Here is a 24,064-nt window from a genome sequence, read left to right as displayed (position 1 = left end):
ACCTACATATAGGTAAAAATGTGGAAGGTAATTTTCAAAGTCATTTACCCAAGTAACTTGGCTTGTCTGATAGTTGCCTTCTTGTACCTACCTAAATTTCAGCATCAGCTTCCTTAGCACACAAACTATTAGCCGACTTTATAAGAGGCATTCTCTTGTGGACATGCTTCAGTCGAGTGAGGAAAACAGCGTACAAACATTTTATTTTCAAATACACACATGCTATTTTGTCCCTGCTTGGCTGCTGGCACAAAAAACCGGAGACGCAAAGTACACAGGTTCTTTGAGCCATTATTTGCACGTAGAAACACCATTGAAAAGCAGCTGCAATGTATGCAGGCTACGAGTGCCTGTGCTCACTATGAATGATATAAGCAATTCAAAATCCCCCTATAGTAATAAAACAAAAACCACAATACAACAAGTTATGATCTATATGAAACCTGCCTCAACCCAACCAGGGCTGCTGCCATAGAAAGCCAGACAATTTTAATTATTCACTAGAACAATGCATGCAGTCGCAGTGCAGATCTCTTGAGATATTCTCTATGAAATCAAATCAATGTTTTAAAATTATAATTGTGGCTCAGTTTGATGCTGCTGATCTGCTTCCAACTCAATCAGAACCAGCCTCTATTGATGAACTATGGCATGAAGCAGAGCTTTTCCCCCTCTTTCTTCCCCCAATCGGGTGCCTGTATTATCTTGCTGCTCTTCCTGTCTCATAAGACCAGCACGAGACAAGAAGAAAGTTGTGCGATGCCTCAGGCCGCAGCATTTCCCAAACTGATGCAGAGTGAGTGCCTGCCTGCACTGCAAGCAAGGGACTGGCTGGGGCAGGGAGAGTGAGGCTAGAGACCGGGGGAAAGAGATCTCTGAAGCTGGAGGTTGAGGTGCTGGAGGAGTGGGGACTCCCTGAAGCTAGAGGTAGGGGATTCTGAAGGAGGAGGCTGATGGTGGGGACGGTCCCTTAAGCTGAAGGCTGACTTGGTGGGAAGCATCCAAAGCTGACTAGGTGAGGGGGGGGGGGGGGTTATATGAAGTTGGAAGCTGACTTGGTGAGGTAGATGGTCCCTGAAGCTGAAGGATGACTTAGTGGATGAAGCCGATTTTCTGAGGGGGGGCATTTGAAGAAAGAAGCTGACTTGTCGGGGAAATACCAACAGAACCTGAACGTAATCCACTCTGAAGTGCCTGAAACATGGAATATAAAATCACATAAAATAAATAGTTGAGGCTACTGGATGAGCTAGCTGAAGTGCACAAAGGAAATGGAGTCAGGAATACTTATGCTGGGCTGGGGGGGGGGGGGGGGGGGGGGAGAGAAGAAGTTTCGTGTTAGGTTCACAAAGCCCTTCTGGTTGTGGGTGATGGGGTTGAATATTATGTAACACCTGCCACTCTCCGAAATAACAATGATGGGAACTTGGCTACTCCAGCATAATATCTAGGACTGGATTTAGGAAACTGCTTAGAGTGCCAAACTTTGAAGGCTCTAAATATCCAAGCAAAAAATGAGGAGTGCAACTGTGCCAAGGAGGAGCCTTCTCCAGTCGTCCACTTTAAAGGGGCACTGCTATGGCACTCTGGGACTTGAGAGGAGTAGTGGTTTAGGGACTTCACCCACTGATTTTAACCCTCGCCCCCCCCCCCTCTCCACTTCTGCTTATAGCCACCCAAATCCTAAATCCAGCCCTGCATATCACCATCCATTCCCAAAAGAATGACAATGGAATTTGGCTTACACAAAGGAGGAAATATATTTTTGTTTCTAGTTTGTACTGCATACAGAGTCTGACTTCTTGTACTTCCATTTCAGTTTTTGTCTGAAAATTTCTAATTTGTGGTCAGCTGCTCTATATTTGGCGAAGGTCTCTGTGTTCTGCAAGGGTGACCAAGCGGAGGCATTCTACTACTAGCATGTACTGTTTTCCCAACAGGAGATGTTTTGGTGCTGTAGGACCTGGTGTTTTCAGTGCTGCTATTGGAGTCCTGCAAATTAGTGCTGCTGTGGTACTGCAGGTTTGCTACATATGTCCTGAATGATTTTTTTGGCCTGGTAGTGGAGGGCGTTTGTGTGATTGCTGGTTAGACAACACCAGAATTTGAATAATATTTTTTGTATTGTGATATCTGTTCTGCCTTCCTGTTGGAGCTGGTGTGCGGTGGGGGGGGGGGGGGGAGGTTTCTGTGCATACAGAGTATATATGTTCAGAGAACTGGAAGTACAGGAAATATACTGAGTTTGTCTTCCACATTTGAGAACGAACGAACCTCAGTCTTAAGCCGGGGTATATTCTCAGTTTCTCAAATGTACTGCTAATGCTTTTAATACTTGGTGTAATATATACAGTGGCTTGCAAAAGTATTCAACCTCCTAAAGAGTCAGATTTGTGTGGATTACAAATGAAGTTTACACAGATTGTTCACCTTTCAGCAGGACAATGATCCCGAGCAAAAGGAGAGGCAGAACAAAAAGGTGAATGTTCTGCAATGGCCAAGTCAAAGTCCAGATCTCAATCCAATCGAGAATCTGTGGTACTATTTGAAAACTACAGTCCATAAGCGTCATCCAACCAACCTAAAGAACCTGGAGCAAATCTGCCAGGAAGAATGGGCAAAAATCACTCCCAAACAGTGTGCAAAGCTGGTAGAAACTTACCCCTACATACTTAAAGCTGTTATTGCAGTAAAAGGTGGATCTACAAAAGTACTGGTCTGAAGGGGGCTGAATACTTATGCAAGCAGCATTTTTCAGTTTTTAATTTTATTTTACAAAAAATGCAGAGAAATAATGAATTGACACTTTGAAAATATACTTTCAGAGCATACTGGTTTTCAACAAAAACACTGTCTGGAACCATCTGCGTGTCATTTGTAATCCACCCAAATCTGACTTTTTAGGGATGGGGGGGGGGGGGGGGTGTCGAACTCTTTTGCAAGCCACTATATAGGCAACATATTGAGGTAAATTTGAAAGATTTTAATCAGGCGAATGTTGCCAAAATACTTGACAGTTTCTGTATCTTAGTCTGATTACATCTCTTGGTCTTGATTTTCTCTCCCTCCATATGTAGTAATGCTGTTTTTTTTTATCATTTCCTCCTTTATCATTGTCTAGTTTTCTAGAATCAAACTTTTCATTGGTGGATCTAGGAATGAATATTTACACTGATTTACAAGGGTAAGTAAGAAAAAATTAATTATAAACCAAGTAAGAAAATGGAAGTAGGAGCTAGGGGCAGAGCTTGGTTGCCTCCCATTCTACCACCCCCCCAAACCAAAAAGGCATTCTGCTACCCCTGCTGGAATTGAACCCAAATCCTCTGCATTGGCAGCATGCAAAACCGCCAGCAAGCTACTGGGCTGGCCTCAGCTTAAATCATTTCCAGTCATGTGCACATGTAAAGCCCCACTGGGATCCCTACAAAGGTGTGGCCTGGTAGGAAAGCCGTGCACTCAGGGAAAGCACGAGGAGCATACTATCTATGCTCTAGCACGCCCATGTGAAGCTGCTGCAATGATTGCTGCATCTACGTAAGACAGAGACCCCTAGAAGAATTGTGGGTTGTTTAATTGAAAGTCAGAGGGAGAGGAGCGTTTCTTTTCAGTTATTTTCCCCTGGAAAAAATCCTAGTCCAGGGGTTACATATAAACCAATTAGCTTTCAGAGTAAAACAATTACAAGTTTGTGCTTTTTTTTTTTTTTTTTTTTTTTTAAATGTGGACAGAAATCAAATCAAGCAGGCTCCTTGGTAAACAGTCTATTTCAATTACGCACAACAGTCTGTGATACGAGCCACTGTTCATTAAGTGTGAAGACAAGAGTGCAAAAATGAATCGATTTGAAATACAGGCCTCCCACAGGATCAGTGACGTGATTAAGCATTAGGCCTTTCGAAACAAGACCATTAGACACAAGCATTGTACGGTATCACAAATAATGCAGAAACCATTGTTACATTATATTGCTCTAAACTAAACAAACAGTGAGGAAACACTGGGGCTGATGTAATAAAGTGCGCTAGGCAGAGTTTAAACCGCAACTATATGCACATTGTGTGCAAACTTTATTGAAAAGGCAGCATAACGTTTTGTGCACAACATGTGTATAGGTTAGCGCCCTCTCATGCAAACCCCATGCTAATTACAGCGTTAGCTATTATCCCCCAGTGCAGAGAGATGCACTGGCTTAATTTGTATTTTCTTAGTCCTAGAAACTTCATTTATGACACTAAGAGTTGAGTAGTTTTCCCAAAGCTGTTAGACCATGGGCAGAAGGTGGATTTGGGATTTTATAAGCACCACTGAAGCAGGCTTTGCTTTCCATCATGGATGACTGTATACTTCTCTGTACTGAGACGCTCAGTGTTAAAAAGAGTGACTTTTTTTAACTTTATTTCTTTTTTTTTTTTTTTATAAAAATGCAGAAGTATGCCCGTATTGTTTATAAGTTTAAGAGAGGTTTGGGTACCTGATTGGGAACTTAAGAGCAGACAGCTTAACACATTAGTGTTTTCCTAAAAAATGGGAGGGAGTTCAGAGAATTGAATATCGTATTCAATAGGTAGGATTGGTCATCATAATGCCAATGAGAATGGTTAACCAATGAAAAATCCTCTAAGATAATGACTTATGCCAGAAAGAAGTGACTTGCTTTTTTGTATTACGTAGTAAGATGGGCCGTGTGAGAGTAATTTGACCGGGTGCATTTTGAAATAAATTTTTAAAAAACACCAGATGCAGGTATAGCAGAGAGGAATATATGTAACAAAGAATTTGTTAGCAAACTGAAAAAAAGCACAAGTGTTTATTGAATGTGAGAAAAATTGATTAAAAAAAAAAAGGCAAGGTTGATAACTATAATTTTCCAGATTCTGAGCTTTGGCCCTGACGCAGCGACTCCGCGAAACGATGTCAACGTGGGTGTTTTTCAGAATTAAATCGATAACAATAGATGGCGGCATGGACATAAATCACATTACAAGGTCTGTGTTGCAAAGATAAGTAAATCTAAGCAATTGTTTCAAACTTGTAGCCAAGCCGTACTTCAAGTTCACAAAAATGTGAAATTTATGTGCCGGGAAGAACTTGCCATCACAAGCAATTTTGAAAAGATTATTGCAATACTGGCATACTTCCGCATTTTATAATAAAAATAAATTCAAAATTTAAAGTTAAATTACAAATAAAATTCAAAATTCAAAAAGAAGAGGTTTCTGTAGACTGGTGACTGCGCCAACTGATTAGGGATTCAGCCTGTGGCATTTTTCAGTACCGAGATCTTTTCCACTCAATATAAATTTTGAAATAAATTAGAATAAGAATTTCAATGGCAGAAGTAAGCTTTGAGAAGCGCACTGGTAAATCTATTGAATTGCTTTATTGTAAACCAGTGCTTCCCTTAACAGATTTCACAAGTGACAGTGCCTTAGCCTATGCGGCACCACAATAAAGGAATTGACTGAAACTTGCCCTACGTCAGCCCACTCCATATTCCAGTAACTGACTATTCCTTTGACAGCACAGGACTGGAGCATCTGGGAAGAATAAGATGCTCAATGCTGGGGGGGGGAGGGGTGTGTGTCACATGATGCATGATGTGGTCAACTGGGGAGGATGCTTTCTCCTGAGCTCCGGGTGCCAAGCTCTCAAAACCTGCTTTAACTAGCCATTTGGAGTGATCCTACCAGGGAGCAACCTTTAAATAGACTCAAACCTATGACGATAACCAACTACATACAAAAAAACCCAAAAATTGAAAGAGAAACCCTACGGGTAGATGTTAAAATGGCGAGGGACACGACATGATGGGAGAAAAACCACAGAGTGAAGTAATGACAGTGGAAATCAAAGAAGTAGTTTTGGCGGCTCTAGACAAAAAGCTTTCAGGCATTTCTAATCAACTGTCAGAGGTAAAGGAAGCACTCACAGAATATAGTCCTCATATAGAGCAGGCAGAAAGGCTCATTTCTCTGCTAGAGGACGAATCGCTGGCAGCTGCCAGCGATTCGTCCTAAAGATGTCATTTCTAGCAGAGAAATGACATCTTTAGAAAAGGCTCTAGCAGAACAGGCTGACAAATTAGATGACCTGGAAAATCGTTCCGGAAGATCCAATCTACAACTCTTAGGTCTGCCTGAGTCTACTGAGGACTGGAATCTTTGCAATCTTTTGGAGAGCTTAACCTCCCGGATTTAAAACTTCATTTTAGGCTTGAGTGTGCACAAGGAGTCCTAGAATTGTGATTTCAAAAATGCTTAACTTTGCACACAAGCAAGTTATTATTCAGGCTTACCGCCAGAAGACGGACCTGTTTTATGAATTACAGCATGTGCGTCTTCTCTAGGATTACTCTGAAAAGGTATCTGTGCCGCACAGAAGTTTTTCCTCATTGTGTTCTACATTATTCAAGCACCAAATAAAAGGTTTTCCCTTCAATTCCCGGCGAGGCCGAGGATCTGGCATGAGGGGCAGGCTCTGGACACATGTTACCTGACTATGTCAAAGAATAGCCTAGTGGTTAGAGCAGTGGGCTACGAACCAGGAGTCCAGGGTTCGAGTCCTGCTGTCGCTCCTTGTAACCTTGGGCAAGTCACTTTACCCTCCATTGCCTCAGGTACAAAACTTAGATTGTAAGCCCTCTGGGGAGAGGGAAATACCTACAGTAACTGAATGTAAACCGATGTGATATCTCAGATCGAATGTCGGTATATAAAAAAATAATAAACAAACATTGTTGCTGGGAGATGTGCTTGGTAGATGTTATGTGGAAAGCTATGGATACATTGGGAAGTTTCACCATCTTTCCCCATTACTGCCCATCCGAGGTTTTTACCAGGCTTGGAGAACCTGCTTTTTTCAAAATGGGCCAGTAAGGGATTAACCACAATACGACAGTTTATACATGCTGAACCTTTGCCCCTACATTCACAGACCTGCGATCAGATTTCGACCTCTCGCGCAAGGAATTCTAACCATATTTGCAAGTCAGACATTTCATTGAACATGACTTATTTAAAAAGTCTTCATCAGTAAATGATCAACAGCTGGATCATTTGTTTTTTTCTATTTGGCCCAGGCAAAAGATGTCTTGCCTTACTGATGAAAGACCTTAAAAGATATTAAAAGCCAAGATTCTGTACATGAACTGACTACACATTGGAACCTAGAGTTGGACGCTCCTCTTTTATATAAAGTCTTAAAACCTCATTTTCTGAACATCAACATTTCAGAAGATATTACTCCAGGAGACCCACTTCAAAATTCCTACGTCACTTGTATCATCAGCCTGGGCCTTCAAAGCTAAATTGGTGCTCACAAATGTTCAAAATGTTTAGCTGCTCCGGGTAGCTTTTTTTTTTGCTTTTTACTGCTTTTGGGACTGTGCTGTGGTATGGGCCTTTTGGAAAGTGGTCCTGAGGTTTGTTTGGTTTTTTTTAAGAGACTGTTGCGCATTTTTCTTTGCCATTGTCTTCTCACTTTTGCTTATTTGATTGTATGGATCCAATATATCCCATTACAAAAAAAATCTCAAAGATTATTTTTCCAGAAGGCGTTTCTGTTGGCTAAGAAAACAGTTCTGGACTTTTGGACTAAAGTGGAACCACCCTCCTTTACCCACTGGAAATTGAGGCTGCATAAGATGGCAGTTTTTGAACTTTTCCCAGCCTGCCAGTGGTCCCAGTCTAACTATGACTTATTCTTGGAAATCTGGCCAGAGTATATTCTGACTTTGAATGTAAAAGCACAGTGTGTACTGTTTGCACTATGATGCTAGAACACATCACAAACTTCCATTGTTCTTTTTTCTGTATTCCAGACAGAGTTCAAGTTGCTCGGTAGCTTTACAGTAACAGTGTCTGCTACTTACAATGCTTCGTCCAAGGGGAGGGAGAGATAGGGGAGGTGTAGGAATGGGGAGGATTTAAACTATAACTATAATGTTATATATATGGCATCAAGCAAAGCTACTGAGCAACTTGAACTCTGTCTGGAATACAGAAAAAAGAACAATGGAAGTTTGTGATGTGTTCTAGCATCATAGTGCAAATAGAGCTTGGTGCGGAAGTCTAAGGCGTTATCATCACAGTGCAACATACATATACATACTGTTTGCACTATGATGATAAATGCCTTAGACCTCCGCACCAAGCTCAGACTTTAATTTGTGCTGGATCTTGAAAGTGGCACCAACAGCAGAGGGGGGGGGGGTAGAGTGGAAAGGGGAGTCTTTCCAACCAATTTGAGAGTATGCGGCAAAGCCAACTCCCAGGGTGATCGCCAGTGCTTATCATGCCAGAAGTCTTATGAGTCCTCACTCCAGAAGGTAAAGTGGCTTGGCTGCCTGCTCTCACCTTAACAGAGACAGAATTTTGCAGGTCCTCCATCTTTCCAGGTGCAGGTTTGAAGTGCCCATAGACATATACTGAGGAAACCAAGGCAATTCAGAACATTGTGGTCTGAGCCCAGGCAGTGGTAGTACATGGAGTGGGTGTCCATGAGGGACAGCTAGTGCCCACACTGCAGGTTTCTTCACCTTTGGGCTTCTGCATACTCCTTTTCTTCTTTGAAACTAACGTTCGGGCCGATACAGTAAACCACTCTCCTGGGCGCGCGATTCACTAAGCAAGGTTATGCAAATTAGAGCCCGCAGTAATAAGGAGGCGCTAGGGACACTAGCGCGTTCCTAGTGCCTCCTTATTGACAGAAGCGGCGGCTGTCAGCAGGTTTGAGAGCAGACGCTTAATTTTACTGGCATCTGTTGTTGAACCCACTGACAGCCATGGGTTCGGAAAACGGATGCCGGCAAAATTGAGCGTCTGTTTTCCAATCAGCGGGCAGATTTTTTTTTTTTTGGGGGGGGGCCTCCAACTTAATATCGCTATGATATTAAGTCAGAGGGTGTACAGAAAAGCAGAAAAGCAGGTTTTTCTGCACACTTTCCCGGTGCCAGCTGAAATTATCATTTTGGTTGCCCTTCTCTGTACTTCCTCCAGTGCAACTATATCTTTTCTGAGATGCGACAACCAGATCTGCACACAGTATTCAAGGTGCAGTCTCTCCATGTAGAGATATAGAGGTATTATGACATCCTCCATTTTATTTGCCATTCCCTTCCTAATAATTCCTAACATTGTTTGCTTTTTTGACTGACTACCAAAACACAATGAGCTATAACAATTTCAATGTATTATCCACTATGATGCCCAGATCTTTTTCCTGAGTGATAACTCCTAAAATGGAACCTAACATGTAACTACAGCATAGCTTATTTTTCTCTGAATGCATCACCTTGTACTTTTCCACACTAAATTTCATCTGCTATCATGGACATCCAATCTTCCAACCTCACAAGGTTCTCCTGCAATTTATCACAAGCTGCTTGTGATTTAACAATTCTGGATAATTGTGTCATCTGCAAATCTGATCACCTCCCTCGTCGTACCCCTTTCCAGATCATTTATAAATATATTGAAAAGCACCGGTCCAAGTACAGATCCCTGAGGCACTCCACTGTTTACTTTTTTTCCACTTTGAAAACAGACCATTTAATCCTACTCTCATTTTCTGTTTTTTAACCATCTCCCCAAGTGATACTGCCAAGCAATGATACAGCACATGTGGGAAGGAGGAGAAAAAAAATACTTGGAAAAATAGATTTACATTTCAGAGGGGAGGAATGAAGTTCTTAGAACAAATAGAACAATGCCCAATTTTTTTATTTTTTTATTTTTTTTTTAATATGGCATAGCAATCAGAACCAGATTTAAAATTTTAGCATCCATAGGGTGAAGGCCAGGGTTCTCCCTTAGGATCTCAAAATAGTGGGGGGGTTTCACCACCAGAGACTGCAAAGTGGGGGAGGGGGTTGTTCAGCCACAGTGATGCACATACTAAAGTAAGTGGGGAAAAAGCTCCTTTAGATCTGGATATGTGGCTACTTAAAAATTTGGCAACCTACGCAGTTGCCTACATTGCCTGGTCCTGATAATCATACATAAGTTTCTGTTAAGTGTAGCATTTACCTGCATTAGAAGAAGACCAACTATAAAAGCACTTCCTTGACAGTAACCAACCTCTCGATCCACTAAAGAATAAGCCTGGAAGCAAAAATATTATAAGTAAATACATAATATAAAAAGGAATTTATTTTTTTTTTACGCCAAAGAATGCCACACTGAGTACAGAGGCAGCTTTTTAAATACAAGCTGTTTTCAGGCATGACTCTAGGTTATCCAGTATACATTTCCTTGCATCTAACCCATCTCCATCGTACTATTTGTTAGAATTATAATCTGCCTTTCTGTAGAAACCCAAACCACCACACAACTGACTATTCTGCTAAATTCAAAAGGAGTACAAGGGCTGAGCACAGGAGTAAAGCTCTATGGGATGGAGCACTTATACCCAGGGCCAGTTCTAACAGCTCTGCAGGATGAAGACCTCCAATTTCTTTCCTTTTACATGACAGAGAAAGTTTTCACATAACCAAAGCAATATAAAAGTGAGTGCCTGAAGATGGATAGCTACACAAATTTAAAAAAATACTCAGTACTATCAGCTGAGCATGATAAATATTGTTGAAGCCAAAGTAATATAAAACAGATTAGATGAACAAAATGTACATATAGTTATTCATATACAGTAAGCTCAGAACATTAAAAAATGGTTCCTATGAATGACAAACAATACACTAAGTAGGTAAGGTAAAGCAAAGTTGCTCACTGTAAACAATGTACTCCCTAGACAGCAGGATGAATGAGCCATGATACGTGGGAGACGTCATCCAAAGGCGCTGAACAGAACCCTTCTCTTAGCTCGTAGAGTTTTTGCTCTACTGAGCATGTGCAGAAATTCCTGCATGGGTTGACCCTTCTGCATGGCTTTTGGTCAGTGCTCTTTGCGCTGTCAGCCTCGAGCCGGAAGTTGTTGCTGCTGAAGCAGGAGCAGCAGCACGGTATCCCTGCAATAGCCAGAAGGGGTATCTTTAAAAGTACAAGCACTTAAAATCTAAGTAGGGATGCCTTACGATCAATAGTTGATCAGAGCCAGTCAACAGCAAATGAACTGCCACATGTTGTTCCTTGATTTGAGCAACTGTTTCTCAAAGTTTGTCTCCAAAGAGATGATCTCCAAGGCAGGGAATTTCTGCTAGTTTATCATGGACATCACACAAACTGCTAACTCTAGGCTGAGGAGCAGGCGATCGTATCAAACACCTCAAACTGATTGAACAACATGGTGTATACATTCTTCTGCATTCAGAAGTAGTTACAATTATTCTGAGGTTCCCTCGACTGGGACAAGAAAAGGTTTTAGTTTTTAAATGAATCATATAAAATTGGTATGCAGAAATGTGTGCATTAAGCTTGGAACTATCTTTTCCCAAAATTGTCCAAAAGTCTGGGATACTTTCCTGGTGAAGTGTTAGATTTCCTTGTTTACTTTGCTTGCTTTAAATGTTGACTCCACCAAGTCCAGCAGTTTCTGGTTACTGGGGCACAGGAAATCAGATTCTACCACATTCTCATCTAATTCTTGCAGGATTGAATGAATTGGAACAGCCACCAGCTCTGCTGGGGTGTCTAAAATCTTGAGAAGACCAAAGACTTCCCTGTGAGGGTCTATGTCCTTATGAATGTTGACTCCTAGGTCTCTATGCAACTTATCTAGAAATCGAATAGGAGAGGTCGTTTGGTGGAGAAGAATGTTCCAGGGGCTTGGGCGGTGGTGGTTGGGGGGGAGGGGGGGGGGTCATAGGAGATTTACAGTAATCCTTCCTCTGGTCCAAGGGGAGAGAAGATGCTGATCCAAGACCCCAATGATGAAGTAGGCAAATGAGAAGCCTTGATTGACTCAGAAGGGAGTATTCCTGATGAACATCCTCCAACTGGCTGGACGCTACTACAAGAGAGTATAGAGGACTAACCTTCTTGCAAGGGTTCTGATGGTATATCCCTTGGGTCAGGATTATAAGGAGCTTCTTGAGGGAGAAAATCTAACATTCTGGAAGGAAGAGAGGTTAAAAAGAGTGCCCTCCTTATCCTTAGCTGCCAGGGAGGTAAAGAAAAAGTGTTCACCAAGTCTGCCACTCAGTCTAAGGGGTGTCATGCCCTCTGGCCTCTTCAGAGATCAAAATGGAATCTTCTTGTAAAGCTCTGGACTTTTCAAAATTTGTCCCCAAGCCAATTAGAAATTAAAGGCACCACAGGTCAGATGGGCTCTGAAGTGTCCAGACACAGGCCTTGATCCAAAAGTCTTGGATGGTGAATTTGCTTTTGAAGTAATGGGAATGTATCTCCCTGAGCACCTGCCATGCTCTCTAAACGTATGGGAGGAACTGGTGATTTGATGAAAAGCTGCATCGATAGCAGAGACTCAGTGCTTCAACTGTGCCAATCCTCACTCCAAGGTATCAAAAGAGGATGCATTGTCTGTGCTGGGGATTGAAACAAAACAAGCCAATGAAAATGCATATAATACTAGCACTGTCAATGCACCAAACTGCATCACTGGCACAGAGGCTCAGTGCTTCTCCAGCATCGACTGCATTGGTGACTCAAAGAAATAGCGCTTTTTTACTAGGTCTTCAGCCCCATGATGTATGCAAAGATCTTGCCAATGCCCGAAAACAGTGCTTTTTCTGTTTATTTGATCCCGAAAATGTGGAGGGGCCCCAGGTCTGCTCCAGTGAGAGGGATGCTTACTTAAAGAGCTCCCGCTCAACTCCACACCCGCAGAACTAGAAGAAACACTGCTCAGGAAGCAAGGAGGAGGAAGAGGACTAACTGTAGCTCTTTAGAATTATGCAACTCCTCCATTTTCCAATATCTGGACTTCCATGCATGCAAGGAAAATCAGCCTCAGTGGTAGCAGTTAGACTAGTCATGATTTGGTCCTAGGAACCAGCAGCAGATATCAAGTCCATCAGTAATGGACATTTTCCTATCACATATACAGTTTTTTAAGCCATTGATTGTAGGGCTCTTCATGGCAGTCAGACAGACATTCTTGGGGGGGGGGGGGGGGGTCCCAATCATCACTGAAAAGTGCTGCTTTGGGGGCTGCCAAGGCAGCATGGCAACACAATAGTAGTAGAATTTAGAAAAGTTAGATACTAAAAAAATACCACTTAAAAAAAAAAATGAAAGCAAGCATACACTTCTGTGCTGATACTCTGATGGAAAAGACCGAGGGGAAGGCACTCATGTGGGAACTCCCAAATAAGCTCAGTAGAGCAAAAGCTCTAGGAGCTAAGAGTCTGGTTCAGTACCATCGGATGTCGTCACTCACATGTCATGGCTAATTCAGCTCTGCTTGCTGACAGGGAACCTGATGATTTTACAGTGCTTTTTGGATAACTCACAATGGAACTGAGATTTTCTTTCCCCCTTGGTCTCCTCACCTGGATGCATATTTGAGAATGCACACACACAAAAGCTGTCATATAAAACTCACTTTCATTACATTGAACAACACCTCTTGGCCAAGACTGTCTTTTTCTTTGAAGAAGTCATGCTCAGGGTACGTTCTTGCAATGTCTCTTCTGATCAGTTTTTCACAAGGTGAGGTCATTTTCAGAAGCTCTGAATACTGGTCCTTTATTGGCATGTTTTGAGCATTGCATAAAAGCTGCCAAACTATTGCTCTAAAGTGATGAGGTATCCCTTTTCGGACAAGTTCCTGAAGCACAATTAGAAAAAAAAAAAAAAAAGTGAAGTTGCATGGGTTCAGTAATAAATGAAATGCTTGTGAAGTCTATCATGCTTTGTTGGTTGAACAAACCCAGGAAAAATAAGCATATTGGTACAGTGCAGTTTTGGGAGAACATTTGGCACAGATAGAAATGACTGCAGTGTTAAACAATCTTTTTCAATTTCCAGACATGGGCAGCTTGACAGCACAGTAGTTATTGAGCATTCAAAGCTCAAACACCATGGGGCTGCGGGCACTGCTGATCAACAGTTATTACTGGAAGCCGAGACAAGGACTGCTCTTTAGGCATCATCTAATTGGTAGCTAAGGAGCAGTACTGCAAGTAGCTTGGCAGGATCCTCATTAGTATAGAGTTCAAGTGGCACTACAGCAGTGCTACACAACTGGTAACTTGTATTTAAATCTGGTGTGTAAAACAGAACATTAAATGCAAGTTCTGCGTGTTGATACAGCAGATAATATTGTTACAAAAAATAAACTCCAATATACCAGTAACAAGGCAAGAAGGAATAAAAGTTTACTACTGCAAAGAGGCTTAAAATATCAGCAAGCAGTGCCAAATGTAAGCTATATTAATGTTTAAGAAGTCAAAACAAGTTATGTTCTCAATACTGAGGCAAGTGTTAAAATGAAAATGGTTCACTCCTTAGCCAAGAGAAAACCAAGCTATTGAAGCATATCTGCTCATATTCTACTTCCCTTTTCATGGGCATTTTCAAGATAGCTGACTCAGACACTGCACTTAATACTAGAAATCTAGTTCTACAGGCTGCCAGAAATAGAAAGTATCTTTGAAGTGAAAGGAAGCACCTCTTATTTTTCTTCCAGACACCAGGCCAGTTGATCTTAAGTCCAAATGAAAGCCTAATACATCCAAGGTACACCCTTAGCACTGTGCTAGCTAAGATTTGAGACTGGGTTCAAAGCTTGGCCTAGCCCAGCTCCATAACTGTGGAATGCTTACCAGTGTCACACTAGTTAAAGCCCTGGCAAGTTAAGCTATTTTCCCCAATTCTACCTGCACAGCTTACGTAGGCATCTGAGTGCTTAGAGTCCTGCCTGAGACTGTGGCGTTAACCTGTCATTTGCCTGCCAGAGGCACAGCTGGATTCCCTCCCTGCTGAGACAGGATCCCTGATCTACCTGGCGTGCAACCCAACTGCGGCAGATTTAGGGCAAGAGCATAGCCTTACTTTTAGCTGGGGATAGTTAATTGGCAATGCATGTTGACAAGGGCAGGTTAAGTAAGTTCATGCAAGAATGTTTGCATAATTTTTGCTTAAGTGTTTTACACTATTAAACCAGAAACTTGAAACAAATTGTCTCCGCCATTTATACCCTTGTATGTTAATGCTGCTATTATAAAACCAATCATCCACCTCAAAAGGTGTAAATTCTGCTCCCTTAAAACTAATGAACTTGTCTCATGTTATCTGTTTTCCATATCAGATAATCAATGTAGCCATTCCACTTAAAGCACCACTGGCTGGCTACCAGAGGCATTCTCCTCTGGCTCCCCAGGCAGGCACGAGTAGCACAGCTGAAAAACTGTATTTAAAAGAAGGGGGGGAGGGGCAACTGAGACTGCTTTAATAAGAACAAACTTGACTGCTTGCACGCTTCCCCTGCTCCCTTTGATGAATTTGTTCACATAGTTTTTGAGAATAGAGAGGTACCAGACATCTGAACAAGTGATCTGTCGTCTGACAGGATATATCTGTTTTTAAAACTTGTGTCCACCATTATCTTTCAATAATGCGCCTGCTGCTCCAATAAAAAAAAAAAAAAAGGTATCATAACCTGCAGAGAGAACCCCATTTTCTTTAGGACTTTGCATGCCTCTGTAACTACCTTAACTTGTTTCTCTTTCTTTTTGCGCACATCCTCCCACTCATTTACAATTCTTCCCCACAGAATCCAAACGTCTTCTTCCAGGTGGCTAAGATTGCTAGAAGCTGAAGAACTGGACACAAGGGAGGACCCGCTATTTCTTCTGGAGCCATTTACAGACCGTAAAGACTTGCTGTCTGTCTCCAATAACCTGCAACGCATAAAAAAAAATGCTTAAAATGGTCGTGTGAATAACAGACTGCAGCAGAGTAAATACAGACTCCAGCCGTAACAGCAACTTTCAGATAAAGAACAGAATGATTTAACAACTAAACCCCAAGATATCTGGAGAACAAAAAGACATATGTAGCTCGACCATTTGACATGCTTACCAAGGAACATGGCGGTCAAAGTGCATTATGCGGCATTTATCTGTGCTCCTGCAAACTGTCCTTGAGCCTGAATGTTTGCCAAACTAAATGAAACTGACCAAAAACACTGAACCCTTGTGCAATACAAAAACAGAAAAATACATATTCAGTTCCCATAAGAAAAATCTGTTTTCAGACAGATGACGCGCGACTTGTACTCCCTATAATGGATAATTGCTACAGATTCATTTTCTTTCTGCAATATGTCAAGCACTCTTAGAAGTTGATTCAGAACTAGTCTGTGTTGAAATGCTTCTCTATAAAACAGGGTAGCACTAAAAACAGAAAGCTACGCAAGCATCCAAGGAGAGGTAAGTCATTTCTGCATTTAACGTCATTTCTCTAAAAATGCAGGGGTTAATGCACACTAGGGAAAAAGCTCTCCCTACCCTCCCCAGCTTCACCCTCTGCTTCAGACTGCCTCCTATGGGCCCGAATAAGAGAGAAACCACAATACTCTTTATTTTAGACCAATGTTCTATAAGCAGCTCCATAATAGGTCCAGCAGGGGTCAGACAGCGGGAGACTTGCTATTTGCTCTGGATTACGTATACAATAACTTCCCTACAAATCTATACACGGTGCCACATTTAAGCACGATACACTCTTGGAGAACCATTTTAAGAACGCTAACTTTTAAAAGTCTGTTCTGCTGGACTGCATCTGTAAGACCATTCTTACTGTGGATTTGCATTTCAGCCTACAACACACTCAAGTCCCTTTTCACAGCATGCAATAAATTAATAATTACATCTAATATATAAATGAAAGGCTTGTGGAAACAGAGGGCTATTTAACTTATACCAACATAAAACAAAAATTACTGCAGTCGCAAAAATTGTACCGGTAAACTACATTCTGCTATAGGAGTATCTTCTTACCTGGTTAGATTCATAACTTATGCATGGAAAACGCGCTCTTTAAGAAATGGTCACTGTAAGGTGCCAAACATGTGCACTTTGCTTCACTTCCAGCTTTACCACTAACAATGATTTACTCTCCTCAAACAGATCTTTTGGTACACTGTTTGGACTGAACCACTTCAAAATGCTATGCAGGGTGGGGGGGGGGGGGGGAATTAAACTATTTTTAAAAAAGCCTTTTCCACAAATGCAAAATGTTTTGATTACAGCGATAAATGCAGTTTGTTTCTCTTTTCCCCATTCCTCCTGCTAACCCAACTTCCTTTTCAGGTTATCCAAAGGAGGCAACATATCCCAGCCCTGCGCACATTTGCAGCGACTGTCAGACCACTCTGCAGCCTCCTCCAAAGACAGCCCAGAGGACGCCTATTAGCCAACCTTCTGAGGACAGGGGGCCAATGTTGCTTTCTTTTGCATAAATTATTTTATTCTCTGCGTACTCCCTAACCATCTCCACTGGCTCCCTGCCTACCCAGTAGTACATGGTTGCCTTTTCGGCACTTCCAGCTCCTGGAACAGGAGCCCAACTTAAGACAGCAAAGCGAGACCTCCGTCACTGGACCAGGATACCAGTTGGCCACCTCTTAGTACTTTTATTTCTAGTTGCCTGGTTTTAGAAATCAGAATTGACATTTGTCCATATTGCCTGCCAAGACTTCCAGTGACCTTTATTTTCAACATGAAAAAAAAAAACAAACCTGTTGAAGAAATAGGCAGAAAAGCATTATTTATTCAGTCATTTGAGCCCAAAATGCATTGAGTCCCTCCACTTATATTTTGGCAATGTATTTTGCCTTCAAATCAAAATGTCAAATGTTAATAAAATAAAAATACTTTATAAGGATGTTAACAGAAATACATGGGATTATATCAGTACAGACCACGATGAAGGGGGAAAAAAAAAAAAAAAGAGTGGCTGCCACCATTTCTGCAGTTTGACAGGATAATGTTAAAACTATGTCCAACGTAAAACTTGCATTGGAGCCCAAAAGGGCAAAGAAATCCTGTGGAATGTGACAAGATAGACCCAAATGTTTATTCGTTCCGATTTGATTAGCAGCAATTGCAGTTAAGTAAAATGGAAGTGGCATACAAACCCAAAGGCTGACGTAATAAAGTGTACTTAGTTATGCACACCTTTCCGTTCTAAAACTTTATTTATGATTTAGGAAGTTTTTTAGTGCTCATAAAACGGTATGCTAAGATTAATGCACCTCCATGCTAATCTCATGTAACTAAGATATTACTCACCAATGCAAAGAAGAGTGTTAAAGCCCAAAGTGCTTAATTTTTTTTTTTTTTTTAAATAGTGCTGCCAGAGCACCTATGTCAGTACCACTGCATATTCCAAATTGTCTGCCAGTCTCACCCAGATTCTCATGTAAGCTACTTAAAATCGGGCTCAAAAATCAGCAAGTCTGCAATTTTTTTGGCAAAGGAAATTACAGAAAACAGATTAAATACAAATCTGAGCAAAATTTCTGACAAGCCAATTTGTTTGTTCCTCGATTATCCCCCTTTTCCATATACCCCCCTCCCCACATGGTATGCTCCAGTGACAAGGGAATATCTGCTGGGCTCCCCAGCAACCTTTCATCTTTCTCCATGATCAAGCCAGTCACCTCTGCCATGTGCCTGAAACCTGCTCACCCCAGTCACAACAGGAGGCACACACCACATGGTACGGCATGGAGGTTTATCTAACAAAATTATTTTTAAATGCAAAATATTAAAGGTTTTCTTGATGGTCAGCACAGCACCTTTACTATAAAACCCAACATAAATCTCAGTAATAGCAAAATAATTCAGAAAACATGTTTACATTACATACACAGAATTTAGCATTCCCTAGTATTTCAGTCACTCTGACCCAAATTTCTCTTCTCTTCCCTTTCAAATCAATATCTTTTTTCAATATCCTAATGTAATTAGGTTGTTGTTTTTTTTTAGCTGATTGAGACCAGTTAGCTGGTTTGGCTATTTAAAAACATTAAAACTAGATTAGCGCAAAATATACATATTCTACTTGGATGACAGACTGATATTCTTATCTAATCAACTGATGAGCAAGTCTAATCAGACATTTTATTTCTGTCAGCTACCACAGGAAATCTACCTTGTTCCCTACAAGACTATATCTCCCATTCTCCCACTGGTTACAGGACACCAGTTGAACACTGAAGGTTGAAGTATTAATGTTCATTGAGATGGATCCAGTATTCAGTAGGAAGTTAATATCACAAGCAGAAAAAGGCTACTACAACTCCCAGGACATTACAGAGGATAAAATTAATCTCAAAAGCATGCTTGCATAAAATTCAGCATTTAATGCAAGTCTTGATAACAAGCTGTAAAGACGCTTTGTACACAAATATATTCTTAAAAAGAACAGTAACCTTCTTAATTTTTGTAGATTTTTTTTTTTTAACACTCAAACACCAAATTGAAGTATTCAAAAATAATCTCCAAAGAGAAAAGAAGATCTGTGCAAACATGTGTCACTCACCTGTTTTGTTCCTCTAACTTCGCCAATAGCTCGACCTCATCTGGACTTAGCTGTGCTGGTGAGGAAGGGGAGAGTGCTGGAGTAGACAGGGTGGTAGAGGAGGATGTAGTGTGTAATGAAGCCGATGGGCTTGCCACCTGGCTGGCCATTTGACTGACAGTATGCGAGACTGTGTTCTTCACCCATGAGAGAGTAGAACTCAACTTTTCTGCAACCTTGTCTGTCGCCACCTGAAAACAGGAAAAACAAAATGCATAAAAAAGTTGATAACCTGAAACCAAAATTATATGCAGTTTACATTTTCAAATTCTTTATTCTATGTGGGGTTTTTTTTTGTTTTTTTTAGAGTGCTATTTAAAAGTATCTCCAAAACATGCCAATTATTGTCATTAAGATAAAATCCAAAGCTATAAACGTTTAAGAATCTAGTATCCTATCCATCAGTGAGACCTTGGGTCTGTGTGTTTCTAAACAATATTGTGGGCTAATGTCTGCAGCTAAGGCTTTGGCAGAATGCTCGAAAAGCCTGCACAAAGCCTGAGAGCGCATACCAGACACCTGGGAAAGAAAGAAATATCAAATGTTATTTGGATTTACTCACTTACCTTTCCAAATCAAAGCTCAAGGCGAGTTGATTGTATGGTAATGGAAGAAACATAAATTAGCTTCTTGCTACATAACTGACAACCATCCGTAGAATCAACATTCCTGAATCTTTCCCCGTCTGTTACTTCAGTCTTTTGAAGAAAGCTACAGTATGTCTACCTGCCTGCCTTCAGTCTCAGCTCTGCTCCTGCCCCTCCTCTTGCAAACAGCCTGCAGGGAACACTCTCCTTCTGTTCCCCCCCCATCTGCCTTCCTGCTGTCCTGAAGTAAATAGGAGGTGAGGAGCAATGTTGGAATGAACAGCCAGAATGTTTGATCTCTCAAAGATCTTTTAAATCCTAATCAAACCAAAGATGATGTTGATATAATTACTGGATGAAGGGATGTCTTTAGAAGAATTTAATCTTGATATTTAATCTTGGTCAACCATAAAATAAATGCAAAGGCTTGGCTGTATTTTGAAAGCCTGCAACTGCTGGTGCTCCACAGCTGGCAGAGAGGGCATTAAGTCAGCAAGGTGTCTGATTTGAAATTTACATTATTGCTAATTCAACCCTTACAATGGAAACTACATTGCAAAGGTAGCAAGGGACTTCTTTATGCATCTGCACCAGATTCTCCAACTTCATAACTTCCTCCAGAAAGACAACCTTGCGCTAATAACCAGCTGCATAGACTACTGTAACTTCTTTTTCCACAGCATCTCACAAATATAACCTCAAACGCCTCCAACTCTTACAGAGTACAGTTGCAAGAATTCTGGGAGGAGCCAAAGCAACGACCACAAAACATCAATCTTAAAACTGCACTAACCCCTTCTCTCCCCCACCCCCCCCCCCCCCCCCCCCCCCATCACCACTGAATACCAGATGCTATTGAAAAAAAACCAAACAAAAAAATCACTTTACATTGTCTTCAAAATATGTGAACAAGTCGGCCCCAGATTGTGTCACCCAACTTCCGCTATCACACAGCCCCCCCCCCCCCCTCAAGAGAGCTTTGTTCCTCCCAGCTGGTCCTCCTTTCCTCTCCTCCCTTGCTTTCTGCCGGACTCTGCATTCTGGTGCTTTGACCCAAAATTTTGCAAGATTCTAGAATCTCTCCATCTTGGGACTTCTTACTTTATCCTTAAAAACAAAACAAAAACACCCCACACCCCTAAGGCTTGGCAACTCAACCAAGCCTTTCCCTAAATTCATGTCACAAAGTCTGTGACAGCAACAGACTTGTGTCATTTGACTCCTAGAACCTGTTCACCTGACTGGTATCCCTCTACCCGCTGGACTTCCCCTCATTAACTATTTCCCCTGTACCAAATGCTGGTCTTTTAATAGTGCACCCATCCTAGTTCATCTTCCACCTCTAATATTCCCTACTACTACCTCTCCTTGTCACTATTAGTTAACCACTTCAATCCTCAAACCACTACCACTCTCTTTCTACCCATCCTGAAAGTTCCTTTTTTACGCTTAGTGTAAACAAACACCAATGTATAAGAACTCCACAATAAATGTGAACGTAACCCAGCTTGAGGCCAGTTTGGATAAGGCAGCATATCAAAAGGTTTACAAATAAAATGTGCCCAATATATGCACGCACATATCTTTCTGTGTAATTAATAGCATGACAATACTGATGCTGAGGGCACTGTCAGCAATACATAAACTCACGTGTATTCTAAAAGATGAGGACTTTCTCAAGAAAATTTAAAAAAAAAAGAAGGATGCTTGCACTATTTCACTTCAAAACAAAAGTGGCATTTAATAGTTAAAAGTCTAACATATGCCAACTTGATAATTTTTATATAGTTTAAATATTGTTTTAAAATAACATGAAGTTTTCATTAAAAAAAAACCCTGACAACATTTTTGTATTGCCAGAGGTGTGAATCTTTATACAAAATTATGCACATTTGCCATATAAATGCTGCAAAATCTTGAAAAAAAAAAAAGTCTGCCACAGGAAACTGGGGGCTTTGTTTATAAATCTACATTTATTTATACATGCTTTACCACCAAAAGCATACAAAGTTACAAATTGTGAAAAGATAATCAAGCAACCAAGTACAGTGCAAAACAACAAGGGAGGAAGACTCAGAACCAATGTCAGAAAGTATTTCTTCATGGAGAGGGTGGTGGATACCTGGAATGACCTTCCGGAGAAAATGGTGAAAACCAAAAACTATAAAGGACTTCAAAGGGGCATGGGATAAACTCTGTGGATCCATAAAGTCTAGAGGATGGGAATGAAGAGTGGGTGGCTCACGGGAATGATGGCTACTACCTGGTGATATTACCCTTATTCAATAAACATACACACGGTTAATGCGACTCCAACATTGCTCTAAGCTTCAGTGGCAATGAGGAAATGTGGAAAAAAGGATTTGCTTTCACAAAAAAGTGGGAAGTAGCTTGCTTGTTACGGCGGTTGCTACCCCAAACCAATTAAGCTGATACTTCACTTTCAATACATGATACTTCACTTTCAAAGCAAAGCCAGCATAGCTCTCTGCTTCAACGGCAGGGGGGAATGAATAACGGTGGATCTATATTCAGGCAACAAACAAGTACTGAATTACATAGTCTGTATAAACAGATAAGTATGGGTGTAGCTTGCTTATTGCGGTGGTTAATACCCCTAACTAATTAAGCTATTTCACTTAGATGCAGTTCCAACTCTGCTCTCTACATTAATGGCGGGAGTGGAAGGGAAATAGAATAAAAAAGGTTACTAAAAGCCAAGAGAAACATAAGTATGAGAGAAAAAAAAAAGTGCGAAAACTTGCTGGGCAGACTGGATGGGCTGTTTGGTCTTCTGCCGTCATTTCTATGTTTCTATGGAAAGACAGACCAGACAACAATACAGTCTGCAAGTAAACAAATGAAAAAATACAAGAACCATTTATAGAGGGGTGAGAGATTACATTGTGAAAGGAGAGAAGAGAGATGAGACAATTAACAGTTCTGTTTGCAAATTCAAATACGTAACTCCAAAATGGGGACTTGTATCCCAGGGTTTAGTAGGCTAGAGACAGTAGTTTGCTTCACAGCTCAGTGCAGATAGTGTTATAGTAGAGAGACGGTGGACCCTTGGGCCGGCCTGTAAGGAGGGTTCCTTGGAGCAGACCGGGAGGCGGAGCCTAGCTGCTGGCGGACGGCTTCACCCGGGACCCGGGATCCCCCCAGGAGGAGCCCGTAGGGAACCGGGCCCTTGGGACTTAAGAGCCGGAGCAAGCCCGCAGGTAGGAGGTGTCAGAAGCAGGACCAGGGTCAAGGCGGGCAGCTAGCAAGCACAGTTCAGAAGCAAACCAGGATCGAGGCAGGCAGCTAGCGAACAGTGTTCAGAAGCAAACCAGGGTCGAGGCAGGCAGCTAGCAAACAGTGTTCAAAGGCAGACCAGGGTCGAGGCAGGCGGCTGGCAGACAGTGTTCAGAAGCAGGCCGAGATCAGGAACCAGGAAGACAACAGATGAAGGATCGCTGAAGCAGGAACTGGAACAAGCACCAGGGAACCAGGAACCAGCAGCAGCAGAGTCAGGACGGCAACTAGAAGTCAGAGAACCTCGTTGCAAGGCGCTTCCTCGGAGTCTGGGCGCCGGTTAAATGCAGGCCTGGCGTCTGACATCAGCCAGGGGGCTGTCCCATACTTCCGGGTGCTGGACGCACATAAGAGCTGCCCTCGCGCGCGCGAGGCGGAGGAGGGCAAAGCTTCTGTCGGCGTTCTCCACGTGGAGATGCCGCGGACATGCAGCCCACCAGACCGGGACTTCGGCGTCTCTCCTTGCGGCCTGGAGCGAAGGTAAGCGGACCTGACCCCAATCATGGGGGAGGCGGTCGGGGCCGCAACAGATAGAGCAGGATTTCTTGATAGTCCATAGAAATACAGTTGTCAGGGTCTGATCCAAGGTTTTTAAGATTCAGGTAATGAGCATGCATAAATTGATGACTGTGACAGGACCCAAAAGCTGGATCTAAATTTATACCGGAGGCAACAGAGGTTGAAGTGACTTGCCAAGGTCACAAGGAGCAGCAGTGGGATTTGAACCCTGGC

General features: G+C 41.8%; 1 protein-coding gene across 9 annotated transcripts in view; it reads right to left on the bottom strand.

Moving 5' to 3' along the window:
- Positions 1-24,064, bottom strand: part of EVI5 (ecotropic viral integration site 5) — a 223,156-nt gene that overhangs the window by 162,447 nt on the left and 36,645 nt on the right. For all 9 annotated transcript variants that reach the window (XM_029618087.1, XM_029618089.1, XM_029618094.1 and 6 more), the window contains 4 exons: positions 19,410-19,639; positions 15,571-15,760; positions 13,462-13,686; positions 10,029-10,103 (listed from right to left, as the gene is read on the bottom strand). In XM_029618087.1, the coding sequence (XP_029473947.1) occupies positions 10,029-10,103; positions 13,462-13,686; positions 15,571-15,760; positions 19,410-19,558 (639 nt within the window). In that variant the 5' untranslated portion in view covers positions 19,559-19,639. Of the gene's footprint in view, positions 1-10,028; positions 10,104-13,461; positions 13,687-15,570; positions 15,761-19,409; positions 19,640-24,064 lie in introns of those variants that run through there.

The sequence above is a fragment of the Rhinatrema bivittatum genome, chromosome 10, assembly GCF_901001135.1.
Source record: "Rhinatrema bivittatum chromosome 10, aRhiBiv1.1, whole genome shotgun sequence".
NCBI classification, from domain to species: domain Eukaryota; kingdom Metazoa; phylum Chordata; class Amphibia; order Gymnophiona; family Rhinatrematidae; genus Rhinatrema; species Rhinatrema bivittatum.
Note: the sequence above shows the minus strand (reverse complement) of the source record. Positions and strands in the feature narration are given on the sequence as shown.